Source organism: Vidua chalybeata, chromosome 15, assembly GCF_026979565.1.
Source record: "Vidua chalybeata isolate OUT-0048 chromosome 15, bVidCha1 merged haplotype, whole genome shotgun sequence".
NCBI lineage: Eukaryota > Metazoa > Chordata > Aves > Passeriformes > Viduidae > Vidua > Vidua chalybeata.
The window spans coordinates 17989832-18005362 of NC_071544.1; the positions used below are offsets into that span (position 1 = coordinate 17989832).

General features: G+C 54.3%; 1 protein-coding gene across 1 annotated transcript in view; it reads left to right on the forward strand.

Moving 5' to 3' along the window:
• The first annotated feature begins 224 nt into the window (after positions 1 to 224).
• The window catches only part of KCTD16 (potassium channel tetramerization domain containing 16), a 62922-nt gene continuing 47615 nt past the window's right edge, over positions 225 to 15531 (forward strand). The window contains exon 1 of the mRNA XM_053956349.1: positions 225 to 1458. Coding sequence (XP_053812324.1) covers positions 627 to 1458 — 832 coding nt within the window. The 5' untranslated portion in view covers positions 225 to 626. The remainder of the gene's footprint in view (positions 1459 to 15531) is intronic.

The following is a 15531-nucleotide window of genomic DNA, read 5'->3' on the forward strand; positions in this document are numbered from 1 at the left end:
GAGTGTCTTGACATTTTGGTTTTCTTTGCAAGAGCTATGCATTAATTGTTACCAAGGTAAGAGTCCCCGTTCTTGTTCCCTCATGTGCATGTCTAATTTAGATGTTTCTTTAAAGTTGAAGTATGCCGTTTCTTTTAAACAGTGAAGTCATATGTAGCCCTTCCATTGATGAATACTTGTGAAATAGAAGTGTAGAACTTGCCAAAAAAAAAGAGACCTATTTAACAGATTTAGCTTGGCTCTGCAAACTGCTCTGCTTTTCTCTGTTGCTGCAGATGTGATGCTTGGAAGAGTAATTTGTGCCTTGTTTTGTTTTCCCTTTTCACAGACCTGTGAATGACCATAGACTTGGCTTGACCTTGATTTTGATGGCTTTGCTGGAAGATCTGATGATGTGATTGCATGTCATGAGGTGATTGCTCTCCAGCCTCCAGCCTCCGTGGCTCAGTGTATAAACCACTTCTGCCACATGGACAATTTTCTTTTAAACAATCCTTTTGGCTACTTTTATTTTCTCGCTTCTCATTTCCGCCTTGTTTCTTCTTAATGTTGGGAGCTTTATTCTACCCTCTGATGTGATTGATAGTCCTGCTTCTCCGTGCTGCTGATTTCCAGTTTAAACTACAATGGCTCTGAGTGGCAACTGCAGGACTTACCTTCCTTCTCGGGAGCAGGGGACGGGGCTGCACTCCTTCCCCGAGGTGGTGGAGCTCAACGTGGGCGGCCAGGTTTACTTCACTCGCCACTCCACCTTGGTTGGCACCCCTCACTCCCTGCTCTGGAAAATGTTCACCCCAAAGAGAGACACAGCCAACGATCTGGCCAAGGACTCCAAGGGAAGATTCTTCATCGACAGAGATGGTTTCCTTTTCCGCTATATTCTGGACTATCTCAGGGACAAGCAAGTGGTTCTGCCCGACCACTTCCCAGAGAAGGGAAGGCTCAAGAGGGAGGCTGAGTACTTCCAGCTCCCGGACTTGGTCAAGCTCCTGACTCCCGACGACAACAAGCAAAGCCCCGACGATTATTGCCACAGCGACTACGAAGAGGTGTCCCAGGGCAGTGACACGAGAATATGCCCCCCCTCGTCGCTCCTACCGCCGGACCGCAAGTGGGGATTCATCACCATCGGCTACCGTGGCTCCTGCACCATTGGCAGGGAGAGCCAAGCAGATGCCAAATTCAGGAGGGTCCCAAGGATTTTGGTTTGTGGAAGGATTTCTTTGGTCAAAGAGGTTTTTGGAGAAAGTTTGAATGAAAGCAGAGACCCGGACAGGGCTCCAGAAAGGTACACCTCCAGGTTTTATCTCAAGTTCAAGCACCTGGAGAGGGCTTTTGACATGTTGTCCGAGTGTGGATTCCACATGGTGGCCTGTAACTCCTCAGTGACGGCTTCCTTCGTCAACCAGTACACAGACGACAAGGTCTGGTCCAGCTACACCGAATATGTCTTCTACCGTAAGTACCAGCTGCGCGGGGGGGGGGGGGAGCGCCGAGCTCCGGCTGCTCCCTGCCGCCGACCGAGCGTTCCCGCAGCGCGGGCAGCGCCGGCTCCCGTGCCCGCCCCGGCTCGGGCTGTCTTCAGAGCCGCGGGGACACCTTTCCGTGCGAGCTGCGGAGGTGAAGCGGGGCTGCGCTCGCCGGGCCGGGCCTGGCTAGGTGGCAGCACAGACTGCCGAAAGCGCCGTGCCCGTGCCCGGAGGACGCGGTGCCTCCGGCGCTGTAAATCAGCGCCCGAGTGCCTAGCACGCTTCCCGGGACGTGTGGGACACAAACCGAGGGTGCGAACACTGCGAAATTCATTACAAAAAAACCTTCGACTGGGATTCACTTTGCAAAGGTAATAGAGGCTTGGTAATCATCAGGCACAGGCAGCCGAGCCATCTGTCAGCAGCCCTGACACGCTTCCACGCAGGGAGGGGAAAACACAATTCCATCCCTCTGGCCGCATTTCAGCGGGGCCCTCCTCTCAGAGGCTGCTGCTGTGCTCTGGAATGAGGGCTCGGAGCAGAGAGGGGCAGGGGCTGGGCCTTGTTACACAACACGCCCGTGGAAAAGCGAGTGTCCTCTCCAGGAGGAGTGTGCCCTGCTTCCCGCAGGACCCACGCTGCTCGCTGCTCGGAGCTGGAGTGCTCAAGGGTTCATTAACTTCAGCGCTGGTACCCAGGGACAGGCTGGTTACCAATGGTAACACCGGGGTAATCTGGATCCACGAGTCTGTACCAGAGAATCATTGCACGTCTGCTGTGCCGAAACATTTGAGAGGTTCGTGAGGCTGTTTGCCTCCATTTTCATTTGAGGAGGATGAAGGGTGGAACAATTGCCCTGTCCATCAGTGTAGCCAGCTGCTGCTTTGGCTGGTGGCCTTGGGGCAGAGGGACAGAGGGGCAGAGGGACAGAGGGACAGAGGGACAGAGGGATAGAGAGACAGAGGGAGAATGCAGAGCTGCCACCCTGGGTGTGGTGCTCACAGTGAGCAGGCTCCTGGCATGCGGAGCTGACAGAAGTTTTTGATGGAGGATGCATCAGGAAGGGAACAGTTTGGGTGTAATTCCGTGGATTCGGTGCCATCTACTCTTGTGTGGGGCTCAACAAGCAGCCCTAATCTGCTTATGCAATGAAGCTTAAGTTAGCATCCTGAAAAGCCATCTGGGTTTTTGACATCTGTAGATTTACTTAAAATTAGTTTTCTAGCTGGATTTCTTAGCAAAATAGTTCTAAGGTCATGGATCCGCTTATATTCCAACAGGGATAGATGATTTGTGTTATTAAGAAGCTTCTGCTTGAAATTACAGTGTCTTGTACAAGTTTTAGGAGGAGACTTGATGTAGGTAAAGGAATGGATTAGAAAAATTGTGCTGGCATTTATATTTAAAATAAGGAAAAAATATAAGTTCTTTATAGGCACAATGATGTCTGCTAATTGAAGAGAGGATGAACATAGGCTTTCCCTGAATTAGCAAAACAGACTCCTAATTTTCATATTTCTCAAACTTTTACCTTAAAGGATTGCTCACTGCTCCCACATCACTACAGCCAGGGTAGGGACCAAGAGGAGAGGCACTGTGTAAATTTTGGAGAATGAAAGTCCATAGCAGGTGTCACAAAATCTTCTCTCATCAGTTAAATCCAGTTGAAGTTCCTGGAAAGATTCCTATCCATTTCAGCAGGCTTTGGATTTGGCTCTGATTGGTTTTGTGGGGTTTTGACACCGATACAGTTTCAGAGGTGGATTTTTCAGAGGGTCCTTGCCCAGGTAAAAGCCAAAGCCGTGGCTGTGGTGCCAAATGACCCTTTCTTGTCCCAACCCGAGTGGTTCGGTTCTGCCCGGTGCTGGTGCTGCTGCCATGGAGCTCTGGCTGCGGATCTTCCCTGGCCCCACACTCAGGGCTGGCTGCAGCTGATGCACCTGACAGCAGGCTCCACAACTCACCTGCAGCAAAGGAACTCCCTCTCCAAACCTCCTGAAATAATTCCATTCCCATTGTCCCAAAGCCATTTCATCTGAAACTTTGAGGACCAATAAAACTGGCATCTGGCTTTGCAGTGGAACATGGCATCTCCTCTGCAGCTGCTGAGCCATAATTATTTCTTTAGATGCTGCCAGCTGTGTCTATGCAAGCAGTAATCCATCAAGCTGCTGTGAGCAGGTTAATGGCCCTGAGCCTGGGAGATGTCCAACACTGCTGGGGAGGCAGAGGCAGAGGTGGTCTTTGCAGGGCTGCTCAGGAACTGCAGTGAAAGGCCTGTTGGAGGGAATCTTCCCAGCTGGAAATGGATGATTAGTTCCAAAGAAGGAAGAATACAGGGAGGAATGGTGTTTCAATACACCAAATACATTGTATGCTCCAAATACCATTGGGAGGGTAAATGCCTGTGGCTGGCACGAAGATAAAGAGCATTTTTCATGTGCAAATCCATCTGAAAGGGGCTGAGATGGACCGGTGGGGGTGTGAGCTGAGCAGCTCTCACACGGGTACAGTGTGTGCTGGCAAAGCACTGCACCATCAATATTGCATGGCCCTTCATCCCTGCGGGCCCATCTCGGTGCTCTTAGGGGTGTGTGAGAGAGAGAGAGCTCCCCGTGGGGGAGGCTTCCCCGAAATGAGCCCTGCAGGGCGAGCCTGGCACTGCCAGCCCCGAGCTGAGGCTGAGGAGAGCCTGGCCAGGTGTGGGGACATCAGGGGCACAGCCAGGCTCCAGCCAGCCCCAAATGGGCCGAGGCACGGCAGGGCTTGAGGCAGGCTGGGATGGGCCAGCGGGGCCACCCCTGGGCAGTTCTGTGGCACACAGCTCCTGCAGGGGTGGCACGGGGGTGGGCACGGGGCACTGCCAGGCTCCTGCTCGCAGGAGGGGAGCGGGGTGAGAGCTGAGGGGCTGCTCATGCATTTCCTTTCCCTCTGGTTTCTCCTACAGCAAAGGCATTTCCTTAAATTTTCTACTGGCTATGGCTGGATTTCTGACCAGAACCATTTTGTGGTTTCTCCCCCACTATTGCTTTAACAATCTTAAAGTAAAACTTCACCTCCAAATGCTCTCATTTTTTAAGAGAGTGAACAGCCTCTGCTTGGGTCTTCATTTCACTTGTTTGCAGCCTTTCTAACGTGATGAACTGAAAGTGTGCACTCGAGCACCTGGTGACGGTGGTGCTGGGGACAGGGGCTGTGACAGCAGCCGGGCTGGCTCAGCCCTCCATAGCCTGGCCCCATCCTGGCCAGCACGGGGAGTGACACCCTGCACGTGGCTGCTGGGACTGCCAGGAGGGCAGAACAGCAGGGTGGGAAGGGACAGGGCCTGAGCTTCTGCCAGCAGCGCCGTGGCACAGCGGGATGTGTGTGCCTGCGCCTGCGGGGCAGCTGGGACCTCAGGGGTACGGCCAGGCATGGCACGGCACGGCACGGCATGGCATGGCATTGTGGCAAGCACATTTCCCTCTCTCTCAGGATTTTTTATTGAGGTGCACAGAGAGAAATGAAAGAGAAAACAATTTCTATTTCTGCTCCTTGTTTTTCTCTTGTGGAATGTGTTTGGAGAATTGTTTACCCTGAGTGAGCGCTTGGTTGGACCATGGTGGATTGTTTGGTCCTGACAGCCAGTCGGATCCACCTGTGTCTGGGCTCTGGAGAGCAGGGTCACAAGTTGTGAGTTAGTTAGATATGATAGTTAGAGAAAGTAGCATGCAATATTTAGTATCCTCTTTTATATAGCATATTAATGTATTATAACATAATTATAATAAAGCAATCATTCAGCCTTCTGAAATGGAGTTAGACATCATCATTCTTCCCATTGGGTTCGCTGACATCTACAACATGGCATGGCATGGCATGGCATGGCATGGCATGGCATGGCATGGCATGGCACGGCACGGCATGGCACGGCATAAAACTGCCTGTCGGCCCCATCTCACGTGGCTGTTGCCCCAGCACCCTGGAGCCCTGCCCCTTCTCTCTCTGAGAAGGGCTGACAGTCAGGAGGGTTGGTGTGATTTGGCCCCTTCACAGCTGCACCCAGGGAGCAGCCCAGGTGTGGTTGCAGATGTGCAGAGGAAATGTGAGACGTTGCTGGTGCCGTGGCTCTGAAAGCCAAAAGTGGATGAGTGATGCTCCCGCAGGCCTGTGCTGGCTCCCTCGCTCCCTGGGGATGCTGGGGCCTCACCTTGCTCTGTGCAGGAGCTGGCCAGCTGTGCCTTGCAGCTGCTGGCAGGAGGCTGATGAGCAGAGGTGTTTGTGAGCTAGGCTTCAGAGCATCCTGGGATAAACAGATGAATCCTCTTGGGTGGGGACGTGCAGGAGGAGGAAGAAGAAATGTCAGGCGATATTCCCCGATGCCTGTCCATTGGACACCGTTCCCTGGGATAATCCTGGTGTCTGTTTTACAAGAGGATCCACTTGGGACTGCTGCAGCCAGCTGGGGCCTGTCACTGTGCATGTGTGACTGAGCTGAAGGATCCCATACTGATGTGCCTACCACTGACTCATAAATTCATTGTGTGGCAGAAATTTGCCTCACAAAACGGAGCAGCCTTTGCACAGTGACACCCACAGCTGTGCTGTCAAACGGGCAAGATATGGGAGAGGAACATCACCCAGTTCTCCTTAAACCAATACTGTCACATGATCCAGGAGCTGCTTCTGTCTGATTTCAAATCAGGGAAGATCAAAATGACCCCAAAGTGAGCAAAATGAAGTCTGATCCAATGAATAATGCAAGCTTCTTCCCCGCTGACAGGAGATGTTTCTGTTTCCAGGTAATTATTGTCATCACTGGTGCCTCTGGTTCCTCTTGCCAAAGCAAACCCTCTCACCAGGATGATCATCTGCAGGTGGTGGGGCTGCAGCCAGCCAGGTCTGTCAGTCTCTTCATGGCTGAAGGACCTTGCTCCAAGCCTTTTTGCTCTCCCAGATTGTCAGGGCAGACTGAAAAACCTGCAGAGTTGTTGGTTCGAGTTATGCCGTAGATGAGAAATGCTGTTACTTATTAGAAACCAGTTGTGTCAAATCTGATTGTCAGATTAGGCCACGAATCTGCTGCTCGGTGAGCGAGCAAAGCAAAACTTGGTGAAAGAGTCGGTTGGATTTAGGGCTCAGAGTTGGTTCTAACAATCCACAGAAAGTGGTGTTGAGGAGGCAGCAAGGATGGCTTTGGCTCCTGGCCTGTCCCTGCCCAGCCCTCACTGACCCTTGGGTGTGACCCTCAGGGACTGCCGTGTTTCTGTCCACATCTGTGCCCCTGCTCCAAGCACCTCGTGGGCATGGGAGCGACCCCCTGTCCCAGCAGCTGCACAGCAGCCAGGCAGGCTCGAGCCTTGTCCCTGTGTCCCTCTGTCCCTGTGTCCCTGTGTCCCTGTGTCCCTCTGTCCCTGTGTCCGTGTGTCCCTGTGTCCATGTGTCCCTGTGTCCCTCTGTCCCTGTGCCCCTCTGTCCCTGTGTCCCCTCTGTCTCTCTGTCTCTCTGTCCCTCTGTCCCTGTGTCCCTGTGTCCCTCTGTCCCTCTGTCCCTCTGTCTCTCTGTCCCTCTGTCCCTGTGTCCCTGTGTCCCTCTGTCCCTCTGTCTCTCTGTCCCTGTGTCCCTGTGTCCCTGTGTCCCTCTATCCCTCTGTCCCTCTGTCCCTCTGTCTCTCTGTCTCTCTGTCCCTGTGTCCCTCTGTCCCTGTGTCCCTCTGTCCCTCTGTCCCTCTGTCCCTGTGTCCCTCTGTCTCTCTGTCCCTCTGTCCCTCTGTCTGTCTCTCTGTCCCTGTGTCCCTCTGTCCCTCTGTCCCTGTGTCCCTGTGTCCCTGTGTCCCTGTGTCCCCTCTGTCCCTGTGTCCCTGTGTCCCTGTGTCCCTCTGTCCCTCTGTCCCTGTGTCCCTCTGTCCCTCTGTCCCTCTGTCCCTGTGTCCCTGTGTCCCCGTGTCCCTGTGTCCCTGTGTCCCTCTGTCCCTTTGTCCCTCTGTCCCTGTGTCCCTGTGTCCCTGTGTCCCTCTGTCCCTCTGTCCCTCTGTCCCTGTGTCCCTGTGTCCCCGTGTCCCTGTGTCCCTGTGTCCCTCTGTCCCTTTGTCCCTCTGTCCCTGTGTCCCTCTGTCCCTGTGTCCCTCTGTCCCTCTGTCCCTCTGTCCCTGTGTCCCTGTGTCCCCGTGTCCCTGTGTCCCTGTGTCCCTCTGTCCCTTTGTCCCTCTGTCCCTGTGTCCCTGTGTCCCTGTGTCCCTCTGTCCCTCTGTCCCTGTGTCCCCGTGTCCCCGTGTCCCTGTGTCCCTGTGTCCCTCTGTCCCTCTGTCCCTCTGTCCCTGTGTCCCTGTGTCCCTGTGTCCCTGTGTCCCTGTGTCCCTCTGTCCCTCTGTCCCTGTGTCCCGTGGCTCTGGGGGAAGGAAGGGGCTCTGTGGGTGAGCAGATCAATCAGCACTGCCTGCAGACGTGCTGAGCGGGCTGTGGCCCGCAGTCTGTGCTTTCCCTCTCCTCCCAAGGTGCCAGGAGGGCAGCGTGCCAGGGGCACTGGGAACACTCCCGTGGGGCCGCTGGGGCCAGGGCCTGGCCGTGGGCACGGCCGTGGGCACATCCCGCTGTCCCCAGAGCTGCCACAGGGCCAGCGGGGGGACGGGAGGCACGGCCTCCCCTGGCACCTGCAGTGCTGCTGCTGCTGCTCCGTGATCCAGAGAAAGAGCGTAATGGCTCACGGATTCACCAAGGAGAGCTGGCATTCGGAGGGGGGCGAAAAACAAGAATCAGTGTGTTTGAAAGCGCAGCCTGGAGCTGGCCGTGTGCCTGGAGCAGCACACGAGGCCCCGCAGCCCCAGCTGGGACAGAGCAGGGTGTGCTGTGCCGGGAGCAGCGGCGTGCCAGGCGGGCTGTGGGCACGGGCAATGCCTGCTCTGCTGGCCCGCATGGCAGTCCTGGCCCCGGGCCCGGGCAGGGGCAGAACGGCTCCTGGCAGCCCCCCTGGGCAGCTCCTTCAGCCTGGCCAGGCCTGGCCTTCTCCAGAGCTTGCTGAAATGTAGCTGCGGGTCTCAGGAAAGCAGAATCAGAGAGAGTGAAGGAGCGTAAATGAGAAAACACAACCCGACATTCGCCGCTCAGTAAATACCAGCAACATATTGTGCACACAGACAAACAGTTCCTTGCAGCAGGTTGAGTTTTTTTCTGTCCAGCCATCCTGGATTTGTGTAATTTTGTAACCACAATATTTTCTCAGTTTCTCCCTTTTTTTTTTTTTCGGCTTTTCAAGTTCAAGGCGAACATACAATAAATACAGAGACACGAGGCAAAATCTAAATTACATCTTTGCACACAGAAAGAAGAACCCTTTTTTCTTTGAGCTTCCTTGCTCAAAATTGTATTTTTTATGAAGGAAGAAAATAGACTAAAGTGCTTTAGGCTTGGTGGAATCACTTCAGTTGTCACCGAGGTGCAATGCTGCCTGAGCTGGCCAGAACCAAGAATCCTGTGGCAGTGATTCCCCTGCTGCTTTCAGATGTACTCAAGTAAATTCTGGAATACACTCAAACATTGCTGCCATTATTGGGCCTCCTAATGCTGCTCCCAGTGCTTGAGGAGCAGAGGAGCTGAAGCTGCAGATCTGCTCAGTGGGGAGGGTGGTGTGGGGATGATCTGGGAGGTGCTGAGCACCTGGAATCCCTCTGGGCTCATCTCTGAGGACTCGGGTGTGCTACAGGAGCCCCGTCCTGGCTCAGTGCAGGAGCCTGGCGTGGTCCCGGGCTCAGGGACCTGACTGAGCCTTCCCAGCCTCTCTGGGCTTCCTCCTCCTTTTAGCAGGGCGTGGAGTGACAGGGCTTCCAACCCAAACCATTCCATGGCTCCACGGCTCTGTGCCTTCTGGAACAAATGTCCCTTGGAGTGATTGTCCCTTGGCTTTATCCCTGCTAGCAGGGGCTGAGTAAATGAAATAGCGAATGCCCAGCAGAGCCCTGCCTGGGCTGTCTCCCTCAGTTTTCCCAAAGTGGCTCGCTAAGTCAGCTGTCTAATGGTGTTTGAAGGAGAGAAGAAGTCCGGAGCTGTTCGGATTGCTTTGCATTTCAGTGGCTGGTCCAAGCTGAGTTGAAATGCCCATAAATGTAAATTGGTCAATTGGAGGCTGACCCTGGTGACCCCTCGCTCTCACTCACTAATGTCCTTCCCATCCAGGAGCTGTTCATACATCTCTTGAGTTACAAATTCCCCTGCACTGCCTCTGACTCTCCTAACGACGTGATTAACGATTTCCAGGAGCTCATTGATTAGCTGTGAGGGCAGCTAAAAAATTCCTCTACCAGAAACAAAGTGAGGAGAACTGCGGCCATCCTGCTTTGCAGTCCACCCTGGAAATCCTGCTGTGCCTTCGGAAAGCGAGTACAACACCCCCAGACACTAAATTCCAAGGAGGAGAACGATCCTGAGCTTTGGGGAGGGCTCCTAGAAGAGTCTGGAGGGAGCAGCAGCCTGAGGGGTGCTCCCACTCTGGATCTGAGCAGGGGCTGCAGCTGGGAACAGAGCCAGCACTGCCCTCCTGGCTTCAGGCTTCGGCCAGGCCCTCAAAGTCAAGTTTAGAGAAAAATCCTCTCTGCATATTTTGGAGGAGACTCATTTCAGGGCTTCAGATTGAATTTCCATCAATCTGAATCAGAGTGTATTTTTACAGTGGAATTAAATCAGGCTGAAATAGAACCCAGTGGAACATGCTGATTTTGACTGAATTTTGCACTTCAAATATTTCCAAAGCCAAAAGCTCCAAGCAAAGCTTGAGTAAGGAAAGACCACACCACCAGAGAGCTTGGGAAGGTGTTTGTGCTCCTGCAGAGGGAATGTCACTGGATTTCCCTCAGCTCAGAGCTTTCACTGGTGTGGGCAAGTCCAGCCCTGGTCCCACGAAGGATCTCAGAGGCTGCTCCCGAGGCAGGGAGGTGAACATGGCTTATTGCAAACCTGCCCTCTGATGCTCCTGTAAAAATGTGATTTTTGACCACCACTTACACTAAATCTACCACCAGGACCCGTGATGGGGCTTTCACAGACAGCTGGAACAGAATTTTCTCCCACAGTGCCATTGCCTCAGAGTGTTGTCACGTGGCAGGAGAGTGTAGAAAACACTGAGGTGCCTCATGAAGATCTCAAACCCCCTTGTTCTAACATGCCAAAGTCCATAAAAAGGAATTTGAGGAGTAACTGCTTGTTCTAAAAGTATGTTGGCTTTGGCTTTCTTTGGTTTTCTCTCCTGACCATCGGTCAGTGCAGGGATCTGGGCCTCAAGGGGCTGCCTGGTGCTTTTTCCTTTGGTTTGATGTTGCAGCATAATTGTGGGGAAAATAAATGACCATTTCCCTCCTGTGGAACTGCAGAGGGAATTCTTTTTCTGAATTAATGGTCCAGTGGCGGTCAGTGGTAGCATCATTTTTATGCATAAATAATGCCATTTATTATATTATTGATGCCTCTTCTTGTAGATGTTTTTTTGGAGTCAGAAGAGCAGCTCTGAGGAGCTCGGGTTAATGGCAGGAGCTGTGCTGAGCCCAGCAGAGCTGCAGCAGCTCCCCCAGTGCAGACTGGCCCAGCATTTGTGCAGCTCTGCCCTGGCAGTGTGTGCTCCCACGGGGGCTGGCTAATTGGAAAGGCTGCCGTGGTGAATCTCTCGTCGTGACACAGGGAATATATTTCATGTGCTTTGCTTAAGTGCAGCTGGGCTTCCTTGGGAGGTCACTGTCGGAAAAATGTTGCTGAAAAGTTCCTGGAAGTTGGGTTCCTCCTGCCTCAGGAGTTTGGCCATGACATGCTGTCACAGAGACCCAGAATCCCGGGATCCCTGAGGCTGGGAAAGCCCTCCCAGAGCCCTGAGTCCCAGCTGTGCCTGTTCCCCACCGTGTCCCCAGCCCAGAGCACCGAGTGCCACCTCCAGCCCTTCCTTGGACGCTCCAGGGATGGGGATCCAAACCTCCCTGGGCAGTTCCAGGGCCTGAGCACCCTTTCCATGGGGAAATTCCTGCTGTTGTCCACCCTGAGCCTGCCCTGGCCCAGCCTGAGGCCGTTCCCTCTCCTCCTGTCCCTGTTCCCTGGGAGCAGAGCCCGACCCCCCCGGCTGTCCCCTCCTGGCAGGAGCTGTGCAGAGCCAGGAGGGCCCCCTGAGCCTCCTTTTCTCCAGGCTCAGCCCCTTCCCAGCTCCCTCAGGAACTCTCCAGCCCCTTCCCAGCTCCGTTCCCTGCCCTGACCATGCCCCAGCCCCTCCAGGGCTCTCCAGAGCTGCCCCAGCCCTGGAGGTGCCCCAGCAGTGCCAGCACAGGGACGGGCACTGCCCTGCCCTGCTTCAAGCCCAGTGCTCTGCCTGACCCCTGCTGCCAGCACTGCACACCATGGCTTTGTCCCAGTCCTGCCATCACCTCTTGAGCCACAGCCTCGAGTGAGAGAGGTTTTGTCCCCAGGGCCTGAGGAGTTCCCTTGGGCACCGTTTAACCCAGCCCACGTGCAGCCCATGGGTGGCTTCGCCCTCCCTGGCACAGCCACAATTACCAGGAGGCAAAACCTCTCCTTTCTAGCTGGGAGAAGAGCAGTTTCCAGGTATTGTTGATTTCATTAATTTGTGAGCATTCAGGAGAACAAACCCTCTGCTCTCTCAAGTCAATGCCCTTGCATTACGTGAGGATTAAATCATTCCCTTCCCTCAGAGCAGAGTCTGCAGACAGAAACCTTCTTTGCCTTCCCTTGCGTAGACAAAGAATATTTAAATAAGAATGCTGATAAAAATGCTTTCACTGGTAAAGACTTGATTAAGGAATCTGCTGTTTAGAGTCCTGTAGGTGAAGGCAGAAGTCAAGAGGTGCCTTTTCATGCAGAGGGATTGAAAAGTTCGTTTAAGTTTGGTGTGTGGGAAGAATTTTCACAACTCAGTGACATCTCCAGGGCTGGGGGAACCCCGGTCCCAGATCTAGTGGAGGTCACTGATGGGGAGGACCAAACCCTGCTCTATCTTATTTCCATTTCTAAATCTCCAAAATCCTTGACTTGTGCCTAGGAAGAATCAGTGCTCGCTTTATACGACTTTTCTGGGTTTGAGAAGCCCGGGTAATCCTTGGTGTGCTGAAACGCGAGGGACTGGAGCTGATCCATTTGAAAGTGTCAATAATTGCCTCCCTCCCCTCCAGCAGCAGCCCACGTGTCCCCGGCAGGCTGCAGCGAGGCAGGTGGCACGTTGGCAGCTCGTGTGGGAGGATGACAGATCTGCCCACCTCTCCCTGAGCATCCCTCAGCCTCTCTGGTCCCTGCAGAGAAGCCGGGGGGCGCGGGGCTGCCTGAGGCTGCTCTGCTCCTGTCACGGGATGGTTCCCATCCCCGTCAGTGCCTGCTGCACGCTCTGCCAGGCCCTGCAGAGTCCCTGCAGGAGCACAGCGCCTCGAGTCTGTGGGTCCAGCAAGCACAGCCTGGGGATCAAAGCGAGCCTGGCTGCGGGCAGCAGAGCCCCGGCTCCCACAGCATCCCTGGCTGGCAGCACAGCAGCCTGGGCTCCAGCTGAACGCTGCTTTTCCTGCTTTTGCTCACGGCTGTGGAACAAACACCATCAGGATTCCAGCCTGGAGCAGAGAAGCTTCAGGGAGACCTGGCCGTGCCCTTCCAGCGCCTGCCCACGGCAGGGGTGGCACTGGGTGGGCTTTCAGGTCCCTTCCAGCCCAGCCCATCCTTGGCTCTGTGACTCTGTGAAACTCAAGCGTGTCTAAAAGCATCCACAGATTTCCTTTGCAAGAAGACAATCAACCCACAGCCAGAGAGGGAAGAGCAAACCCTCCCCCAGACCCTTTGGAAGCAGCCTCTGCTGATGGAAATGCAGCAGAAATCCAGCATTCTCCCGAGGAAAGCTAAAAGCTACATGGCAGACAGTAAATAAATAATTGCAGGGAAACATTGCACATAGATTTCTTGGGGAACAGAACTTAATTAAATTTTGTGAACATGCCTACAGAGTTCCATTGATCAGGAAAAAATGGATATGGGCTACGTCTGTAAGATTTACTTGCTTGGTTGTGTTCAGCCTTTCTTCCCTCCCTCAGCTTCATTCACTTTATATCCTGCAGTGGTGAGGGAGCACATTTCTGGTTTTCCTCTGTGAAGAAATTGATTCTGAGCAGCGCAGGACATGATGTATGGTTTGTAACTCTACAATATTGCTAAGCAAAAAAAAAAAAAAAAATCACTGAAGAAGGCCATGCAGATATTATATTAATTTCCATTTTAAAATGGATTTCTTCCCACTAGGACCAATAAAAAATATGCAAAGACTTTCAACAGCCTCTCTAGTGATGATTAATTAAAAGATGGGATAAATCTTACTTGGCTAATTTAGCAAAGTAGGTTTTTTTAGACACTTCACAGGACATTTTTTTGCCATTGAATCCAAACTTGTAACTGATTTCACAATAGCAGCCGCTCTGGCTCTGGCTGGGATCTCAGCATCTGTGTGGCAGGGAGGTGAGTGTGGCTGGTGCCAGGCAGAGGAGCAGAGGGGCTGGGCAGTCACTGCCACCTCCGTGGCCAGCACAGGGCACAGGGGGTGCCAGGGGCCTGGACCTGCACCATGGCAAGGGCCGAGCTCTGCTGGAAGGGCTGATCCCCCTTTGGAGGGGCTGATCCCTGTCTGGAAGGGCTGATCCCACTCTGGAAGGGCTGATCCCCCTTTGGAGGGGCTGATCCCTGTCTGGAAGGGCTGATCCCCCTTTGGAGGGGCTGATCCCACTCTGGAAGGGCTGATCCCTCCTCTGGAAGGGCTGATCCCCCTTTGGAGGGGCTGATCCCTGTCTGGAAGGGCTGATCCCCCTTTGGAGGGGCTGATCCCACTCTGGAAGGGCTGATCCCCCTTTGGAGGGGCTGATCCCACTCTGGAAGGGCTGATCCCTCCTCTGGAAGGGCTGATCCCACTCTGGAAGGGCTGATCCCCCTTTGGAGGGGCTGATCCCACTCTGGAAGGGCTGATCCCACTCTGGAAGGGCTGATCCCCCTTTGGAGGAGCTGATCCCACTCTGGAAGGGCTAATCCCTGTCTGGAAGGGCTGATCCCACTCTGGAAGGGCTGATCCCCCTTTGGAGGAGCTGATCCCACTCTGGAAGGGCTGATCCCTGTCTGGAAGGGCTGATCACCCTTTGGAAGGGCTGATCCCTCCTCTGGAAGGGCTGATCCCCCTCTGGAAGGGCTGATTCCTGTCTGGAAGGGCTGATTCCTGTCTGGAAGGGCTGATCCCACTCTGGAAGGGCTGATCCCCCTTTGGAGGGGCTGATCCCTGTCTGGAAGGGCTGATCCCCCTTTGGAGGGGCTGATCCCACTCTGGAAGGGCTGATCCCCCTTTGGAGGGGCTGATCCCACTCTGGAAGGGCTGATCCCTCCTCTGGAAGGGCTGATCCCACTCTGGAAGGGCTGATCCCCCTTTGGAGGGGCTGATCCCACTCTGGAAGGGCTGATCCCACTCTGGAAGGGCTGATCCCCCTTTGGAGGAGCTGATCCCACTCTGGAAGGGCTAATCCCTGTCTGGAAGGGCTGATCCCACTCTGGAAGGGCTGATCCCCCTTTGGAGGAGCTGATCCCACTCTGGAAGGGCTGATCCCTGTCTGGAAGGGCTGATCACCCTTTGGAAGGGCTGATCCCCCTCTGGAAGGGCTGATCCCTCCTCTGGAAGGGCTGATCCCACTCTGGAAGGGCTGATTCCTGTCTGGAAGGGCTGATCCCTCCTCTGGAAGGGCTGATCCCCCTTTGGAGGGGCTGATCCCTCCTCTGGAAGGGCTGATCCCTGTCTGGAAGGGCTGATCCCCCTTTGGAGGGGCTGATCCCTCCTCTGGAAGGGCTGATCCCTGTCTGGAAGGGCTGATCCCACTCTGGAAGGGCTGATCCCACTCTGGAAGGGCTGATCCCTCCTCTGGAAGGGCTGATCCCCCTCTGGAAGGGCTGATTCCTGTCTGGAAGGGCTGATCCCCCTCTGGAAGGGCTGACCCCCTTTGGAGGGGCTGATCCCACTCTGGAAGGGCTGATTCCTGTCTGGAAGGGCTGCACATGCTGTTGACTCTGCAGGATGGCAAATGGATGCTGCTGTGGAG